Source organism: Sus scrofa, chromosome 7 (genome assembly GCF_054392235.1).
Source record: "Sus scrofa isolate SSC_HxYL_T2T_F1_AM1 chromosome 7, Sscrofa_HxYL_maternal_Yorkshire_Landrace_v2.0, whole genome shotgun sequence".
NCBI classification, from domain to species: domain Eukaryota; kingdom Metazoa; phylum Chordata; class Mammalia; order Artiodactyla; family Suidae; genus Sus; species Sus scrofa.
Window position 1 is genome coordinate 65,222,445 of NC_139389.1, and position 18,937 is coordinate 65,241,381.

Below are 18,937 nucleotides of genomic sequence, written 5' to 3' on the forward strand. Positions count from 1 at the left end.
TTTTAGGTGTGGCTATAAACTCCAGAACTTTACACATTGTGTAGTTACCAACCAAGGCTAGCTCAAGTGCTTTGAAAACTGAAAAGCATTTAATCCTAAGGAAGAGATTTCTGGTTCTTGTGATGGTTAAACTACCTCTACAAAGTTGAAACATACTGAATCAAATGATACAACTTACTAATTACCAGTTGTGAAGACAATGACAGGAAGACAAGAATCACACATTTGTCATCAGCTACAAAACAGAAGTGTTTCTTCCATCTTGTGATGGCCAAAGACCACAATTTTCATACATTTGTATCTTTATAACCTTTTTCCCTTTGAGCAAAGCAATTCATCTAAATTATGGGTTCATCATCTGCCAAGTTTGTTCCTTTTTTAATGAAATCACTTGACAGTTAATAAACTGAAAGAGAGAGTCTACTTAGGGCTTGCTCTGTTCCAAAGGTTCAGTGTTTTGGAAAATTAAATTTCCTATATGAAAAAATCTGTTTCTAAGCTAAGAGTCTGCTGTTATAGCATAAAGCAATTTTTCTTTCTTTAGCAATAAAAACTTAATTTATAGGGGTTTGCACATTTAACTACATATGCACTTTACTGGACATAAGTCAGTTAAATCATCCATAGAAAGTCATTATCAATCAAAACAATTTATCTAATTTTGATTCTGTTTTTATAAGAAACCATTACTTTCCTTAATATTTAAACGTTTATAATGCTTTTTTTTTTTTTTTTTTCTTTTTTGGCTGCCCCACAGTATACGGAATTCCTGGGCCAGAGATCAGATCCTAGCTGGAGCTGTGACCTATGCCACAACTGCAGTAACACCAGATCCTTAATCCACTGTGCTGGGCTGGGGGTCAAACCTGCATCCCAGTGTTCCAGAGATGCTGCTGATCCCACTGTGCCACATCAGGAACTCCGATAATGTATTTTCTAAAGAAATCAAGAAAGAAGATTTAGAAGCAGCAAAGCGGCATAGGCTTGGGGGTCACAGAACCATGGGTACCAGTCCTGACTTAGCCACTTGTAACCCTGGACAAATTACTTAACCACCAGTTTTTCCACCTGTAAAATGGGTATAAAAATATAGGTAGAGTAGTCATGTCATGAGAATAAATATGAAAACTTATGCCAAGCACCTAATGCAATTCCTAGAACACAGTAGCTTAGTAAACAGTATGTATTATAATTCCCATAATGTAGCTTATTCCTTATGCCCCCAAATCCGGGAGACAATCCTTACATCACATCTACGCAAAATGGTTAACCAATTCCGGGTACCTGAAAAGCAGGCAGATCAAGAGCTGCGAAGCTGTTGAAGAAACGTAAACTCTGAATGGCCACTTGGATGGTGTTCTGAGCATAACTCTCCTTGGGACTGGCAGTGCTGGGGTCTGAGATTGTGCCGTGGAAGAGGACACAGTAGAGCATATGTAGGACTCCAGCCAGGTCTGTGGCCTGAAGAGCAGCTGTCAGTCCTGTGGGATCCTGGCGATTATTGTCAAATATACTGTATGACCTGACAAAGAAACATTCAACTCTTTAAGAAAAATCTATTTAAAGGATGTTAGCATTTTTATAGGTCAAATGGAACAAGACAAGTAGACCGTTAAAAGCAAACCATCTGAGTTGGTGTAGTAAGGTAACAAGAAACCTCAGGGGCTAAGTGCAGCCCTCCCCCGCCCAAGTGCACTGTGGCTGGCCCTTTCCTGCTGCTAGGAGACCAGGCTGCTGCAGCAGTGGCGACTAAGCACTCCAAAGCCAGCAGTGAGGCTGCTACCATCCTCTGGGCCCTCTGCAGACTAGATGGCTCACTTTGTTTACATTCTGGGTATGAGGGAACTGGGTAGAGCCCATGAGAGCTACTGGGACACAGAAATCAAAAACACCATGGTCCAGTCATACACATATATAAAGAATGTGTGTGTATATATGACTGGGTCACACACATATATATATATGACTGGGTCACTTTGATGTACAGCAGAAATTGACAGGACAATGTAAATCAACTATAATAGAAAAAATAAAAACCTAAAACAAACAAACAAAAACCCCACCATGGCTTCCTTTCTGGATACACAAGGGACTCTTCTCAGGGGAGACATTGACCAGGAAAGCACAAGGCCTCAAAAACCCAGTAGTGTGTTGGTGTCTTGTGACAGGGATACACTTTAACTGCTTTTGAGGCAGAGTTCCATCAGGTGTACTGACAGGATACACTGCAGGGGCTAGACTCCTAAGAGTGAGCTAGTGCTGCTTTTAGCTTTATACAAACCACCATGAAGTCAGCTTAGCAATTGTGGCAGGCAGCTCTATGGATGAGCAAGAAGCAATGGCAGGCCAATAAATTCCTAAAATTAACAGGAAAGGCAAAGGTTTGCTAAATCCACCTTATTCCTGAACTTAGGTATGAACTCAATTATATAAGAAGCATCTAGGGACCAAGAACCTATCGTTTTAGTAAATATGGCTGCCAAGCATTCATTGATCCTTTCTTCCCATAGAAAGTGCATCTAGGTTTCTCTCTGAAATACCACTCTCCTTCTCACTGCCAACGTGCTTCAGGTAGAGCCCCCTTCCTCTTCACTCTGCCTCAAGGGTACGTAGGCCTAAGGTAAGGAGTACATCTTATTTCTCTGATTGTTCAGCATGGTTCAGGGATGACTCATGTCACTATCAGAGCTAATGGAATGGCGGGAGAGTCTTTTGCTGAAATGCTAGGGAAGAAGCCCTCACTTTTTCCCCACAGGGTTTGAATCTGAGATGTAAGGTCTGTAGCTGCTGTAGCCATTTGTTCGAACCACTGCAAGCATCCCCATGTCTCTCAGGGCTGTTCTAGGTGGGTCAGTCACTTTCCTTAATGGCTACAAGTTCCTGCTCAGTGCCTCCCTTTACTCTTGTCTGATCTGCACAATACTGGACAGAACCGTCTTTATGTTTCTGGAATAGGATGACGCCCTTACCTATTTTTAACACTAATACGAGTCTCCTCTCCTTTCTTTGTTTCTTGCAGCTGGAATCTACATGAGAGGCATTATAGATCTATGCTTATCTCATTAACTTGCCCAGAGCACTGACGAGATGCCCCTAGTTAAATAAGAATGTGAAAGTGCTGGCTGGCAAGTTTCTAGTATCTTGTCTAGTTTTCTAATCCATAACTTCTTCCCAAACAGATTACTTTGTTTATTTTAGTTTGCTAGGTGCATCAAAGTGGAGTTTTATTCATAAGGATGGCTAGCATTTATTTCCTGAATGTGCACTATTTCTAATATTGCTAAGAATGTGAGATGACACTGTACATGTGTTCTCTCAAGAAAGCAGCTCTTAGGAAATCTTGTCATCTCATTTGTATGGCAGGACCAGCTAAGTACATTCATACCTTCTACCCAGTCTCATTCTTAGTTCTTTATAGTTGGTGGAGAAGATACTGTTCTCCTCATTGCACACACGAAGCAACTGCGACTGAGAGTTGGTGAGATGTCTTGGGACATACACATTCTTCAGTGGCAAAGGCAGGGGTACCACCAAGAACTTTTCACTCTTTAAAGGCAATGCTTTGTCTGGCAACCAAAACATCCAGGCCAAACAAGAGTGACCTCTTCTTTTATCTCCACGCCTTCTCTTAAATCAAATCTTGGAATTAACTGAACACTGTTAAAGTACACAGAGACTGTAATACAATCTAGTATCATGATGGAGAGACACACTCTGTCTTATGGGACTCAGTAAGAACAGAAAGTTAAGAAATGATATTTATTTGCTTATAGAAATAACTGAACCTTTACACAAACTGTTAGCTAATGTCAGTTGGCCCTTCCTTCCTTCCTTCCGTCCATTATAGCTGTAAGAGTTTAGGGGTCAGACCTGACTAGAGACGTTAGTAGAGATTAATGTGTCTGAGTTTATTATATAGGTTCCAAAAAAGGGGTCTGTGTTTGTTTAACACTGACTGCCTTTTAGAATCAAAGACAAGTCAGAGGACATTTCTCCCTAAAGCTAATTTCTAATAGGCTTTCAGCATCTTGGGGATGAGTGACATCATTGCTTGTGAGAAGAGTTTTACTGCTCAGTGATTTGGGACAGTAACTTACCCCTTATTGCAGATATTCCAGAATAGAGCTTACCATTTAGGACACTTTTTAACAGTTAGTCATTGCAAGCATTTGTGAAATGACATGAATTCACTAATATTATTTCTCCAAAAGAATAATTTTTTTTAAAAAAGCAGCAAGTGAAGATCATCAGACTAGTTTCTCCTCTCTGCATCCTGCCTTATTTAGGAAAATAATAAACTATAAAACAACACAACCCAGAATCTTCTGCAGTATTCTTCTGATGAAATAAAAAAAAATGTTGATTCAGAAAAATCAATCAAATTAGCATTTAATAACTCAGATGTGGAAGTAGTTCAAAATGTATATAATATGCTTCATGGAAAAGATGATTTATTTTAAAGTGAGGGGGAAGGGGAGGGGAGAGGGCTTGTCTGTGGCATTTGGCTTCTACAGGACTAATGTAGACCTGAAGGGATTTTGGAGACTGTTTACTTTTGATTTAGTCTGAAATACAGATAATTTGTTCATGAACAGGCCACTGGCTCCTGTTGGTCTTAAATGTCAGCTATAATCACTTTAAGCCTAAATGTTTATAATAAAAAAAGTAAAAGGCCTTATTCATATCAGGCACAGGTTATAAAGTTTTCTTTTATAAATACATGGAAGATATGAAAAGTCAGATCTGAACTTTTGTATATTACATTCTGAGATCTCAGTTTTACTGGATTTTAAAGTATTTTTGTTTGGTTTCTAGGACTAGAGGTCTTAGTGGTATATTCATTTCTGTTCATTAAAAGCTAGATTCAATTAGGGAAAACTATAACTGCGCCATGAATACTCCTGGCACAGTTACTGAAAACCCTGCTTTGCCTTAAAGGAGAGTATAGCTGGGCAATAAAAGCAATAATTTGTGTGAGCATGAATCAAGTGTCATCTATTCCATCTTTGGTATTTTAAAAACCACTTATGTACCAGATCTTATTTGGCCCTTAAATCAGATATGACAGTCCCAGATACTCTAACTCACCTTCCCTATTTGTTCCTTGCTTGTTTGCTCTTTTAACCCTGGCTCCAGATTTCTGCCTTGGTAACATCCACCCTGATCTCCTTCAGTGCTGGTGATCTTCTAGACTGCTCTCCTAGCTTCTTGGATTCTGGTTTTGTTCTTTCCTTTAGATCTGGAATCCCTGATGCATCTTGTCTGAACCTCCCATTTTAGCCCCTGAATCTAGAGAACTCCACCCAAAGATCTTCATAGTGCTGGGAGTGGATGGGATTAACTCACCGTTTCTCCCAATGATGGATGCAAACTTATTGTTCAAGAAATGGATTATTTCTTAGGGATTCCCAAGCTGTGGGCTCTTATGTACTGGGACAGCTGGAGAAAGCTGACCTACATCTAGGAATACCGTCATTCAGCAGGCTTTGTGGTGAGCAAAAGGGACAAGATGATCTATCATGTACTCTCTATTTAAAAAGCCAAAGTACCTGTGCTCCAGGAACAGTGACCACTGTGCAAGGAAGACCAGGCCCCTGTCCTAGAGAAGACTGCAGTTTAACAGCGACAGGTGAGTGCATCAGTTTACTCTTGCTGCTGCAACAAATTATTACAAGCTGGTTGTTCAAAACAACACACATTTATTCTCTTACAATTCTGGTGGTCAGAAATCCAAAATAAGTCTTACTGGGCTAAAATCAAGGTGTTACCTGAGCTGTGTTCCTTCTGGAGGCTGCAGGGGAGAATTTATTTCCTTGCCTTTTGAAACTTCTAGAGTATGGTAGTATTCCTTGGCTCCTGGCCCCTTCCTCCATTTTCAAAGCTAGCAGCATAGCATCTTCAAACCCCTCTGCTTCCTTCTTTCACTTACAAGGACCCTGTGATTACACTGGGCTCACCTGGATAATCCAGGATACTCTCCCCATCTTGAGATCCTTAACTTAAATCATTTCTGCAAAATCATTTTGCCATGTGAGATAATACATTTATAGGTTCTTAGGATTAAGATATACTTATCTTTGGCAGGGCATTATGCCCCCCAGACATGACCTCAAGTTTTTTTTTTGTTGTTGTTTGTTTTTTCGCCTTTTCTAGGGCTGCACCTGTGGCATATGGAGGTTCCCAGGCTAGGGTCTAATCGGAGCTGTAGCCATCAGCCTACGCCACAGCCATAGCCACATCAGATCCAAGCCGTGTCTGTGACCTACACCATAGCTCGCGGCAACACCGGGTCCTTAGCCCACCAAGCAAGGTCAGGGATTGAACCCGCAACCTCATGGTTCCTAGTTGGTGAGCCACGACACGAACTCCCCTCAAGTTTTTTTATTGTGATAAAATACACACAAAATTTAAAATACACATAAAATTTACCATCTTAACTAGCTCTAGGTGTACAATTCAATGGTATTAAATACATTCATAATGCTGTAATCACTTCCAACCATCTCCATGACCCTTTCATCACGTAAAATTCAAGCTGCATACTCATAAACAGTAACTCCCCATTCCTTTCTCTCCCTAGTAACCACCATTCTATTTTCTGCCTCCATGACCCTGATTACTCTAAGTATGTCATACAAGTGGAATCATCATATAGTATTTGCCTTCTCATGACTGGCTTACTTCACTTAGCATTATGTCCTCAAGGTTCATCCATGTTGTAACATACAGCAGAATTCCCTTCATTTTTAAGGCTAAATAATATTCCACTATATGTTGGAGTTCCTGTTGTAGCTCAGTGGGTTAAAAACTTGGCATAGTATCAATGAGGATGTGGGTTCAATCCCTGGCCTCGCTCAGTGGGTTAAGGATCCAGTGTTGCTGCCAGCTGTGGGGTACGTCACAAATGCAGCTTGGATCTGGCATTGCTATGGCTGTGATGTAGGCTGGCAGCTGCAGCTCCAATTTGATCCCTGGTGTAGGAACCTCCATATGCCGCAGTTATGGCTATGAAAAGAAAACATTCCATTATGTGTCTAAATATTTTGTTTATCCATCATCCAATAATGTACACTTGGTTTGCTTTCATTTTAGCTACTGTGAATAATGCTGCCATGAATATGGGTGTACAAAAATGTCTTAGACTCTTTTCAATTCTTTTGGCTACATATCCAGAAGTGGAATTTCTTCATCATATGGTTAATTCTATTTTTGATTTTTTAAGGAGCTGCCATAACATTTTTTGCAGCAGCTATATTACTTTACATTCCCATTAACAATGCACAAGTGTTCCAATTTCTCCACATCATAACCCAATCTTAGTATTTTCTTGCTTTTTAAAAATCAAAACCATTCTAATGGATGAGAGGTAATATCTCACTGTAGTTTTGATTTGCATAGTTTTGATCAATGATGTTGAGCATCTTTTCATGTGTTTATTGACCAATTTGTATTTCTTCTTTAGCGAAATGTCCATTCAAGTCCTTTGCTCATTTTTAAATTGTGTTATTTTTGTTGTTGAGTTTTAGGAGTTTTCCATAGTTCCTGGATAGTAATCTCTTATCAGATATATGACTTGCAAATATGTTTTCTCATTTACTGGGTTGCTTATTTACTCTGTTGATATTATCTTTTCATGCACAAATCAAAAAAATTTTTTGAATCTATATGTATCCTTTGTCCTAAGGTGAGTTTCTTGTAGGCAGCATATTGAAGGTTTTTGCCTTTTTATCCACTCAGCCACTCTGTGTCTTTTGATTGGGGCATTCAGTCCATTGACATTTAAGGTGATAATTGATAGATGATTATTTATTGCCATTTTGAACCTCGTGTTCCAGTCAGGTGATTCTATGGTTCTCCATTCTTCCTTTTTTCTTTTTTTTTTTTTTTTTGATTGGATGGTCTCTGGTTATTATCTGCTTGAGCATTTTTTTTTTCATTTTTGCGAATGCAACATTTGGTTTTGGATTGTGGTGATGCCACCATTACCCTAATTCCAAAACCAGACAGAGAGACCACCAAAAAAGAAAACTATCGCCCAATATCATTGATGAATATAGATACAAAAATTCTCAACAAAATCTTAGCCAACCGAATCCAACAACATACCAAAAAAATTATACACCATGACCAGGTTGGGTTCATCCCAGGTTCACAAGGATGGTTCAACATATGCAAATCAGTCAACATCATACACATTAACAAAAGAAAAGTCAAAAATCATATGATCATCTCAATAGATGCAGAAAAAGCATTTGACAAAGTCCAACATCCATTCATGATCAAGACCCTCGCCAAAGTGGGTATAGAGGGAACATTCCTGAATATAATCAAAGCCATTTATGATAAACCCACAGCAAATATAATCCTCAATGGGGAAAAACTGAAAGCCTTCTCACTCAAATCTGGAACAAGACAGGGATGCCCACTCTCACCACTGCTCTTCAACATAGTTGTGGAAGTCCTAGCCACAGCAATTAGACAGACAAAAGAAGTAAAAGGCATCCACATAGGAAGAGAAGAGATAAAACTGTCACTGTGTGCAGATGACATGATACTATACATAGAAAACCCTAAGGACTCAACCCAAAAACTACTTGAACTGATTAATAAATTCAGCAAAGTAGCAGGATATAAGATTAACATTCAGAAGTCAGTTGCATTTCTGCATACCAGCAATGAAATATTAGAAAAGGAATACAAAAATACGATACCTTTTAAAATTGCACCTCACAAAATCAAATACCTTGGAATACACCTGACCAAAGAGGTAAAGGACCTATATGCCGAGAACTATAAAACTTTAATCAAAGAAATCAAAGAAGATGTAAAGAAATGAAAAGATATTCCATGTTCCTGGATTGGGAAAATCAATATTGTAAAAATCGCCATACTACCCAAAGCAATCTACAGATTCAATGCAATCCCTATCAAATTACCCATGACATTTTTCACAGAAGTAGAACAAACAATCCAAACATTTATATGGAACCACAAAAGACCCAGAATCGCCAAAGCAATCCTGAGAAACAAAAACCAAGCAGGAGGCATCACTCTCCCAGACTTCAAGAAATACTACAAAGCCACAGTCATCAAAACAGTGTGGTACTGGTATCAAAACAGACAGACAGACCAATGGAACAGAATAGAGAGTCCGGAAATTAACCCTGACACCTATGGTCAATTAATCTTTGACAAGGGAGGCAAGAACATAAAATGGGAAAAGGAAAGTCTATTCAGCAAGCATTGCTGGGAAACCTGGACAGCAGCATGCAAAGCAAAGAAACTAGAACACACCCTCATACCATGCACAAAAATAAACTCCAAATGGCTGAAAGTCTGAAATATACGACAGGACACCATCAAACTCCTAGAAGAAAACATAGGCAAAACACTCTCGGACATCAACATCATGAATATTTTCTCAGGTCAGTCTCCCAAAGCAATAGAAATTAGAGCAAAAATAAACCCACGGGACCTCATCAAACTGAAAAGCTTTTGCACAGCAAAGGAAACCCAAAAGAAAACAAAAAGACAACTTACAGAATGGGAGAAAATAGTTTCAAATGATGCAACTGACAAGGGCTTAATCTCTAGAATATATAAGCAACTTATACAACCCAACAGCAAAAAAGCCAATCAATCAATGGAAAAATGGGCAAAAGACCTGAATAGACATTTCTCCAAGGAAGACATACAGATGGCCAGCAAACACATGAAAAAATGCTCAACATCGCTGATTATAAGAGAAATGCAAATCAAAACTACCATGAGATACCACCTCACACCAGTCAGAATGGCCATCATTAATAAATCCACAAATAATAAATGTTGGAGTGGTTGTGGAGGACAGGGAACCCTCCTGCACTGTTGGTGGGAATGTAAACTGGTACAGCCACTGTGGAGAACAGTTTGGAGATACCTTAGAAATCTATACATAGAACTTCCATATGACCCTGCAATCCCACTCTTGGGCATCTATCCAGACAAAACTCTACTTAAAAGAGACACATGCACCCGCATGTTCATTGCAGCACTATTCACAATAGCCAGGACATGGAAACAACCCAAATGTCCATCAACAGATGATTGGATTCGGAAGAAGTGGTATATATACACAATGGAATACTACTCAGCCATGAAAAAGAATGGCATAATGCCATTTGCAGCAACATGGATGGAGCTAGAGAATCTCATCCTGAGTGAAATGAGCCAGAAAGACAAAGACAAATACCATATGATATCACTTATAACTGGAATCTAATATCCAGCACAAATGAACATCTCCTCAGAAAAGAAAATCATGGACTTGGAGAAAAGACTTGTGGATGCCTGATGGGAGAGGGAGGGAGTGAGAGGGATCGGGAGCTTGGGCTTATCAGACACAACTTAGAATAGATTTACAAGGAGATCCTGCTGAATAGCATTGAGAACTATGTCTAGATACTCATGTTGCAACAGAAGAAAGGCTGGGGGAAAAATGTAAATGTAATGTATACATGTAAGGATAACTTGATCCCCTTGCTGTACAGTGGGAAAATAAAATAAAAGAAAAAAAAAGAAAAAGAAAAAAAAATTTTTTTATGCAGTCCAATTTGTCTACATTTTCTTGTATTGCCTGTGCCTCTGGTATCATATTCCAAGAAATCATTGCTAAATCCAATGTCAGGATACTTCTGTCCTAGGTTTTTTTCCTAATAGTCGAATAGTTTTACGTTTCTGATCTACCTTAAGTTATAGTGTTTTCCTTGTGGATATTCAGTTTCTTCACCACCACTCAATGAAGGACCTTGTTCGAGATGCAGCCTCTCAGGTTCCATCCAGACCTATGGAATCAGGAACTCTAGGAGTGGGGCTCAGCAATCACTGTCCTATCCCACTCAACAGTCTTGGCATCCTTGTCAAAAATATTTTGACTATGTAAGTTAGAGTCTAGGTCTTGGCTATTTATTTGTTTATTTTTTTTAGGGCCACACCTACAGCATAGGGAGGTTCCCAGGCTAGGAGTCGAATTGGAGCTGTAGCTGCTGGCCTATACCACAGCCACAGCTACATGGGATCTGAGCCGCATCTGCAACCTACACCACAGCTCATGGCAATGCCGGATCCTTAACCCACTGAGCAGGGTCAGGGATTGAACCTGAATCCTAATGGATACCAGTCAGATTTATTTCCATTGAGCCACGATGGGAACTCCTGGGCTCTCTATTTTATTCCATTGTTATAAAAGTCTGTTTTATGCTACTACCATACTGTTTTGATTACTGTAGCTTTGTAATGCATTCTGAAATCAGAAAGTGTGGCTCCTCCCTCTTTGTTCTCTTTTTAAAAGACTGTTTTGGTTATCTGGGGTACTGTGAGATTCCACATGAATTTTAGGATGCGTTTCTCTATTTCTGAAAAGAAAAAAAAAGCCTGTGGGTTTTTTGATAAGGAATGCAAGGAATCTATTCATTGCTTTGTATAGTAATGCCATCTTAACAGTATTAAGTCTTGTAATCCATGAAAATGGGATGTGTTTCCAATTCATGCCTTCTTTAATTTCTTTTGGCAATGTTTAATACTTTTCATTGTACATGTTCTTCATCTTCTTGGTTAAGCTAATTCCTAAGTATTTTATTCTTTTTGATGCTATAGTAAATGAAATTTTCATAATTACCTTTATAGATTGTTCATTGATAGTGTACAGAAATGCAACTAATTTTTGTGATGTGATTTAGTACTCTGCTACTTTATTGAATTCATTTATTAGTTTTAACAGTTTTCTTTGTGGAATCTTTAGTGTTTTCTACATATAAGATCGTATTGGAGTTTCTGTCATGGTGCAGTGGAAATCAATCCGACTAGGAACTATGAGGTTGCAGGTTTGATCCCTGGCCTCGCTCAGTGGGTTAAAGATCTGGCGTTGCTGTATAGGTTGCAGATGCAGCTTGGATCCTATGTTGCTGTGGCTGTGGCATAGGCGATTGGCATAAGCTCCAATTGGACCCCTAGCCTGGGAACCTCCAGAGACCATGGGTGTGGCCCTAAACCTCCCCCCGCCAAATCATATCAACTGCAAACAGAAAATTTTACTTCTTCCCTTCAAATTTAAATGCCTTTAATTTCTTTTCCTCATCTAACTGCTTTGGCTAAAACTTCCAGTACAATGTTGAACAGCAGTGGCAGAAGTAAGCATCCTTGCCTTGTCCTGATGTTAAGAGGGAAAAGTTTTCATCCTTTCACTATTGAGTATGATGCTCCTTGTGGGTTTTTCATATATGACTTTTATTATGTGGAGTTAGTTTCTTTCTATTCCTAGTTTGAGTATTTTTTTATGAAAGGGTGTTGAAATTTGTTAAAAGCTTTTTTGTATAAATTAGATGATTTTTTCCCTTTATTCTATTAATGTGACCTATTAAATTGACTGATATCCATATACTGAACCATCCTTGCACTCCAGTAAAAAATTCCACTTGATCATAGTGTATAAACCTTTAAACATGCTGCTGAATTTGATTTGATAGTGTTTCATTGAGGATTTTTACATCAATATTCATAAGGAATATCAGTCTGGAATTTTCTCTAACAGAGTAAGTTAGGAAATTCTCGCCTCTTTGATTTTCTGGAAAATTTGGTGTTTTTAAATGTTTGGTAGAATTCACCACTGAAGCAGTGAGGTCCAAGGTTTTCCTTTTGAGATATTTGATTCCTGACTCAATCTCCTTACTGGTTACAGGTCTACTCAGATTTTCTTTTTTTTTGTGATTTAGTCTTGGTAGGTATTGTGTTTCTAGAAGTTTGTCGATTCCATCCAGATTATCCAGTTTGTTGGCATACATTGTTAATAGTACTCTTTTATAATCCTTTTTATTTCTGTAGAATTGGTAGTAATGTCTCATTTTCATTTCTTCACTCCCCCAGCTTTACTGAAGTATAATCAACTTCATAAAACTGTTTAATGTATTTAATTTAATGTATTTAATGTTTTTAATGTGTAAAACATGAAATGGTTCCCATTACCAAGTTAAAACATCTATTACCTCATATAGTTATCTTTTTTTTTTGTAGAATGCTTAAAATATACTCTCTTATAAGCTTCTAGTAGATGCTACTATATTTTAACTGTAAAAAAACAAAACACTTCAAGAATTTGAGTCTCATCCTTGTGCAGAGACCACGCTAATCATTTTTGTATCATTCCAATTTTAGTATATGTGTGTATATATATATTTGGTATATACTATATCAAAGTGAGCAGCCCATTTTCATTTCTGATTTTAGTAATTTGAGAGTTCTCTCTTTCTTAGTTCATATAACTGAAGTTTTGTCAATTCTATTGATCTTTTCAGAGAGTCAACTGTTGGTTTCACTGATTGTCTCTATTGTTGTTTTATTCTCTATATCACTGATTTCTGCTGCAATCTTTTTTTTTTTTTTTTTTGTCTTTTTGCCATTTCCTGGGCCGCTCCTGCAGCATATGGAGCTTCCCAGGCTAGGGGTCTAATTGGAGCTGTAGCTGCCAGCCTACGCCAGAGCCACAGCAACACGGGATCCAAGCCTTGTCTGCAACCTACACCACAGCTCATGGCAACGCCAGATCGTTAACCCGCTGAGCAAGGGCAGGGATTGAACCTACAACCTCATGGTTCCTAGTCGGATTCGTTAAGCACTGCGCCATGACAGGAACTCCTCTCTGCTGTAATCTTTTTTTTTTTTTTTGTCTTTTGTCTTTTTGTTGTTGTTGTTGTTGCTATTTCTTGGGCCGCTCCTGCGGCATATGGAGGTTCCCAGGCTAGGGGTTGAATCGGAGCTGTAGCCATCGGCCTACGCCAGAGCCACAGCAATGCGGGATCCGAGCCGCGTCTGCGACCTACACCACAGCTCACGGCAACGCCGGATCGTCAACCCACTGAGCAAGGGCAGGGACCGAACCCGCAACCTCATGGTTCCTAGTCGGATTCGTTAACCACTGCGCCACGACGGGAACTCCTGCTGTAATCTTAATTATTTCCTTCTATTAGCTTTGGGTTTAGTTCTTTTCCTTGTTCCTTAATTTTTATAGTTAATTTCTTTTTTTTTTTTTTTTTGTCTTTTTGTCTTTTTAGGGCCATAACCTCATCATATGGAGGTTCCCAGGCTAGAGGTCTAATCGGAGCTGTTGCTGCTGGCCTAAGCCAGAGCCGGAGCAATGCCAGATCCGAGTTGTGTCTGCGACCTACACCACAGCTCATGGAAATGCCGGATCCTTAACCCACTGAGCAAGGCCAGGGATTGAACCCACAACCTCATGGTTCCTAGTCGGATTCGTTTCCACTGTGCCACGACAGGAACTCCTGTATAGGTATTTCTTGATTTGAAATATTTCTTGGTAAATGTTTATGGCTGCACACTTCCCCATTAGCATGCTGTTACTGTGTCCCATGAGTTTTTAAAATTTTATTTGCTTAATTTTTTAGTTGAGGTATAGTTAATTTAAAACATTATATTAGTTTCAGGTGTACAAGCGTGATTAAAATTTTTTATAGATTATACTCCATTTAAAGTTATTATAGGGAGTTCCCATTGTGGCTCAGTGGTAATGAACCTGATGAGGATCCATGAGGATGCAGGTTTGATGCTGGGCCTCACTCAGTGAGTTAAGGATCTAGCATTGCAATGAGCTTCAGTATAGGTTGCAGACACAGCTTGGATCCTGCATTGCTGCAGCTGTAGCTCTGTTATGACCCCTAGCCTGGGAAGTTCCATATGCTACGGGTATAGACCTAAAAAAGCAAAAAAGCAATAATATTTATAATTTTATATATATTTTTTGCTTTTCATTTAAAAAATAAAACATTGGATATATATCCCATGCTATACAATACATCCTTGTAGTTTATTTTATACATAGTAGCTTGTAGCTCTTAATCCTCTACCTCTATGGTGCCCCTCCCTCTTCATTCTCTCCATTAGTAATCACTAGTTTGTTCTCTATATCTGTGAGTCTGTTTTTGTTTTGCTATATTCATTCATTTGGTTTATTTTTTAGATTCTACATACAAGTGATAATATACAGAACTTGTCTTTCTCTGTATGACTTATTTCACTGAGCATAGCATCCTTCAGGTTCAATCATGTCATAAATGGCAAAATTTAATTTTTTTATGGCCAAGTAGTATTCCAGTGTGTGTGTGTGTGTGTATGCATCACTTTTCTTGATCTATTAATGGACACTTAGGTTGCTTCCATATCTTGACTATTGTAAATAATGCTATGAACATTGAGGTACATATATCTATTCAAATTAGTGTTTCCATTTTCCTTGGATATATTCCCAGGAGTGGAATTATTGGATCATATGGTAGTTCTATTGTTAGCTATCTGAGGAACATCCATACTGTTTTCTACAGTGGCTATACTAATTTACATTCCCACAATGCATAAAGGTTTCCTTTTCTCCACAACCTTACCAACATTAGTTTTTTGTGGTCCTTTTAATGACAGCTGTTTTGACAGATGTGAGGTAATTATCTCATTGTGGCTTTGATATACATTTCTCTGGGGATTAATGATAATTGAGCTTCTTTTCATGTGCTTTTTGGCCTTCTGCATGTCTTCTATAGAAAAATGTCTTTTCAGGAGTTCCCGTCGTGGCGCAGTGGTTAACGAATCCGACTAGGAACCATGAGGTCGCGGGTTCGGTCCCTGCCCTTGCTCAGTGGGTTAACGATCCGGCGTTGCCGTGAGCTGTGGTGTAGGTTGCAGACGCGGCTCGGATCCAGCGTTGCTGTGGCTCTGGCGTAGGCCGATGGCTACAGCTCCGATTCAACCCCTAGCCTGGGAACCTCCATATGCCGCGGAAGCGGCCAAAGAGATAGCAACAACAACAACAACAACAACAACAAAAAAAAAAAGACAAAAAGACCAAAAAAAAAAAAAAAAAAAAAAAAAAAAAGAATTTAAAAAAAAAAGAAAAATGTCTTTTCAGGTCTTCTGCCCATTTTTTTAAATAGAGATGTTTGTTTTTTCAATATTGAGCTGTATGACTATTTACATATTTTGGATATTAACCTCTTATCAGTTACATCATTTGGAAACATTTTCTCCCATTTAGTAGGCTGTGTTTTCATTTTGTCAGTGGTTTCCTTTGCTGCACAAAAGTTTTTAAGTTTAACTAGGTCCTATTTATTTGATTGTTTTTGTTTCTTTTGCCTTAGAAGTCAGATCCCCCTAAATACTGGATTTATGTCAAAGGGTATTCTGCCTGTTTTCTTCTAGGAGTTTGATGGTTTCTGCTTTCCCATTTAGGTCTTTAACCCATTTTGAGTTTACTTTTGCATATGGTGTGAGAAAATACTCTTATTTCATTCTTTTACATATAGCTGTCCAGTTCTCCTAGCACCACTCATTAAAGAGACTGTTTTTCTCCATTGTATATTCTTGCCTCCTTTGTCATAGATTAATTGAATAAAAGTGGATGGCTTGATTTCTGGATGCTCTATTCTGTTCCATTCATCTATGTGTCTGTTTTTGTGCCGGTACTATATGATTTTGATTACTGTACCTTGGTAGTGTGAAGTCAGGGGGCATATACCTCCAGCTCTGTTCTTTCTCAAGATTGTGTTGGATATTTTGGGTCTTTTATGTTTCCATTCAAATTTTAAAATTATTTATTCTAGTTCTGTCAGAAATACCATTGCTATTTTGATAGGGATTATACTAAATTTTTAGATTACTTTCGGTGTATGATCATTTCAACAATATTAATTCTTCCGATCCATGAACATGGTATATCTTTTCACTTGTTTATATCACCCTCAATTTCTTTCACCAATTTTTCAGTTATATAAGTACAGACCTTTTACCTCCTTAGATTTATTCCTAGGTATTTTATCCTTTTTGATGTGGTAGTAAATTGGACTGTTTCCTTAAACTTTGATCATTTGTTGTTTGTGTACAGAAATGCAACAGATTTCTGTATATTAATTTTGCGTACTGAAACTTGACTGAATTCATTGATGAGCTCTAACAGTTTTTTTTTGATGGTGTCTTTCAGATTTCCTATGTATGGTATCATGTCATCTGTCAACAGTGACAGTTTTACTTCTTCCTTACAACTGGATTCCTTTCATTTCTTTTTCTTCTCTGATTTCTATTACTAGGACTTTCAATACCATGTTGAATTAAAGTAGTGAGTGGGAATTCTTATCTTGTTTCTGATCTTACAGGAAATGCTTTGAAATTTTCACTTTTGAATATGATGTCATCTATTAACTTATCATATAAGGCCTTTATTATGTTGAGGTAGGTTCCCTCTAAACCCACTATGGGGAGATTTTATTTTTTATCATAAATGGATGTTGGATTTTGTCAAAAGTTTTTTTCTGTATCTACTGAAATGATTATATGACTTTTTATTCCTCTGTTACTGTGGTGTATCATGTTGATTGATTTGCAGACACTGGACCACTGTTGCATCCCTGAATAACTCCCACCTGATCATAGTGTATGATCAGTTCAATGTATTGTTGAATTTGTTTGCTAATATTTTGTTGAGGATTTCTGCTTCTCTGTTCATCAGTGATACTGGCATGTATTTTCTTATCCAGTATGTAAATTTTATTTTTTAATTATTAAATGAATTTTATTACATTAACAGCTATACAATGATCATCATAACCAAATTTTATAGCATTTCCATCCCAAACCCTCAGTGCCTCCCCTCAGTCCCCAACCTGTCTCCTTTGGAAATCATAAGTTTTTCAAAGTCTGTGAGTCAGTAACTGTTCTGCAAAGAAGTTCACTGTGTCCTTTTTTTAGATTCCACATATAAGTGATAGCATATGAAGTTGGTGTCTGTCTGACTAACTTCATTTAGTATGACAATTTCTAGGTCCATCAATGTTGCCACAAATGCCATTATTTCTTTCCTTTTAATGGCTGAATACTATTCCATTGTGTATATGTATCACATCTTCTTTATCTACTCCTCTGTCAAGGGACATATAAGTTGTTTCCATGTCTTGGCTAATGCATAGAGTGCTGTGATGAATATTGGAGACACATATCTTTTTGAGTCATGGTTTTCTCTGGAGAGATGCCCAGGAGTGGGATTGCTGGATCAAATGGTAATTCTCTTTTTAGTTTTCTGAGGAATCTCCATACTGTTTTCAACAGTGGTTGCACCAATTTACATTCCCACCAGCAGTATAATAGGGTTCCCTTTTCTCCATGCCCCCTCCAGCATTTACTATTTGTAGACATTTTGATGATGGCTATTCTGGCAGGTGTAAGGTGGTACCTCATAGAGGTTTTGATTTGCATTTCTCTAATAGTGAGTGATGATGAACATCTTTTCATGTGTTTTTTTGGCCATCCGTATGTCCTCTTTGAAGAATAGTCTGTTTAGATCTTCTGCCCATTTTTTGATTTTTTTTTTTTTTTGGTACTGAGCTGCAGGAGGAGTTTATAAATTTTGGAGATTAATCTCTTAGAGTCAGTCACTTCATTTGCAAATATTTTCTCCCATTCTGTGGGTTGTTTTTTCATTTTGTTTAGGGTTTCCTTTGCTGTGCAGAAACCTTTAAGTTTAATGAAGTCCCATCTATTTATTTTTGTTTTTAATGTCATTACTCTAGGAGGTGGGTCTGAGAAGATACTGCTGTGGTTTATGTTGGAGAGTGTTTGGCCTATGTTTTCCTACAAGAGTTTTATAGTATCTGGTCTTACATCTAGGTCTTTAATCCATTTTGAGTTTATTTTTGTGTATGGTGTGAAGAAGTGTTCTAACTTCATTCTTTTACATGTGGCTGTCCAGTTTTCCCACTATTGAAGGGGCTGTCTTTTCTCGATTGTATATTCTTGCCTCCTTTGAAATAGATTAGTTGACTGTAGGTGAGTGGGTTTAATTCTGGGCTTTCTATCCTGTTCCACTGATCTATATTTCTGTCTTTGTGCCAGTACCATACGGTTTTGATGA

The 18,937-nt window shown here is 38.2% G+C and overlaps 1 protein-coding gene and 1 non-coding gene across 7 annotated transcripts in view; both read right to left on the reverse strand.

Annotated features, from left to right (window-relative positions):
- SCAPER (S-phase cyclin A associated protein in the ER) overlaps positions 1–18,937 on the reverse strand; it is a 428,719-nt gene that overhangs the window by 50,327 nt on the left and 359,455 nt on the right. For all 6 annotated transcript variants that reach the window (XM_021099014.2, XM_021099012.2, XM_084968700.1 and 3 more), the window contains one exon: positions 1,285–1,522. In XM_021099014.2, the coding sequence (XP_020954673.1) occupies positions 1,285–1,522 (238 nt within the window). The remainder of the gene's footprint in view (positions 1–1,284; positions 1,523–18,937) is intronic.
- On the reverse strand, positions 13,106–13,209 carry LOC146401635 (U6 spliceosomal RNA). Its single transcript, XR_014811763.1, has one exon. It is a non-coding gene; the product is annotated as a U6 spliceosomal RNA (small nuclear RNA).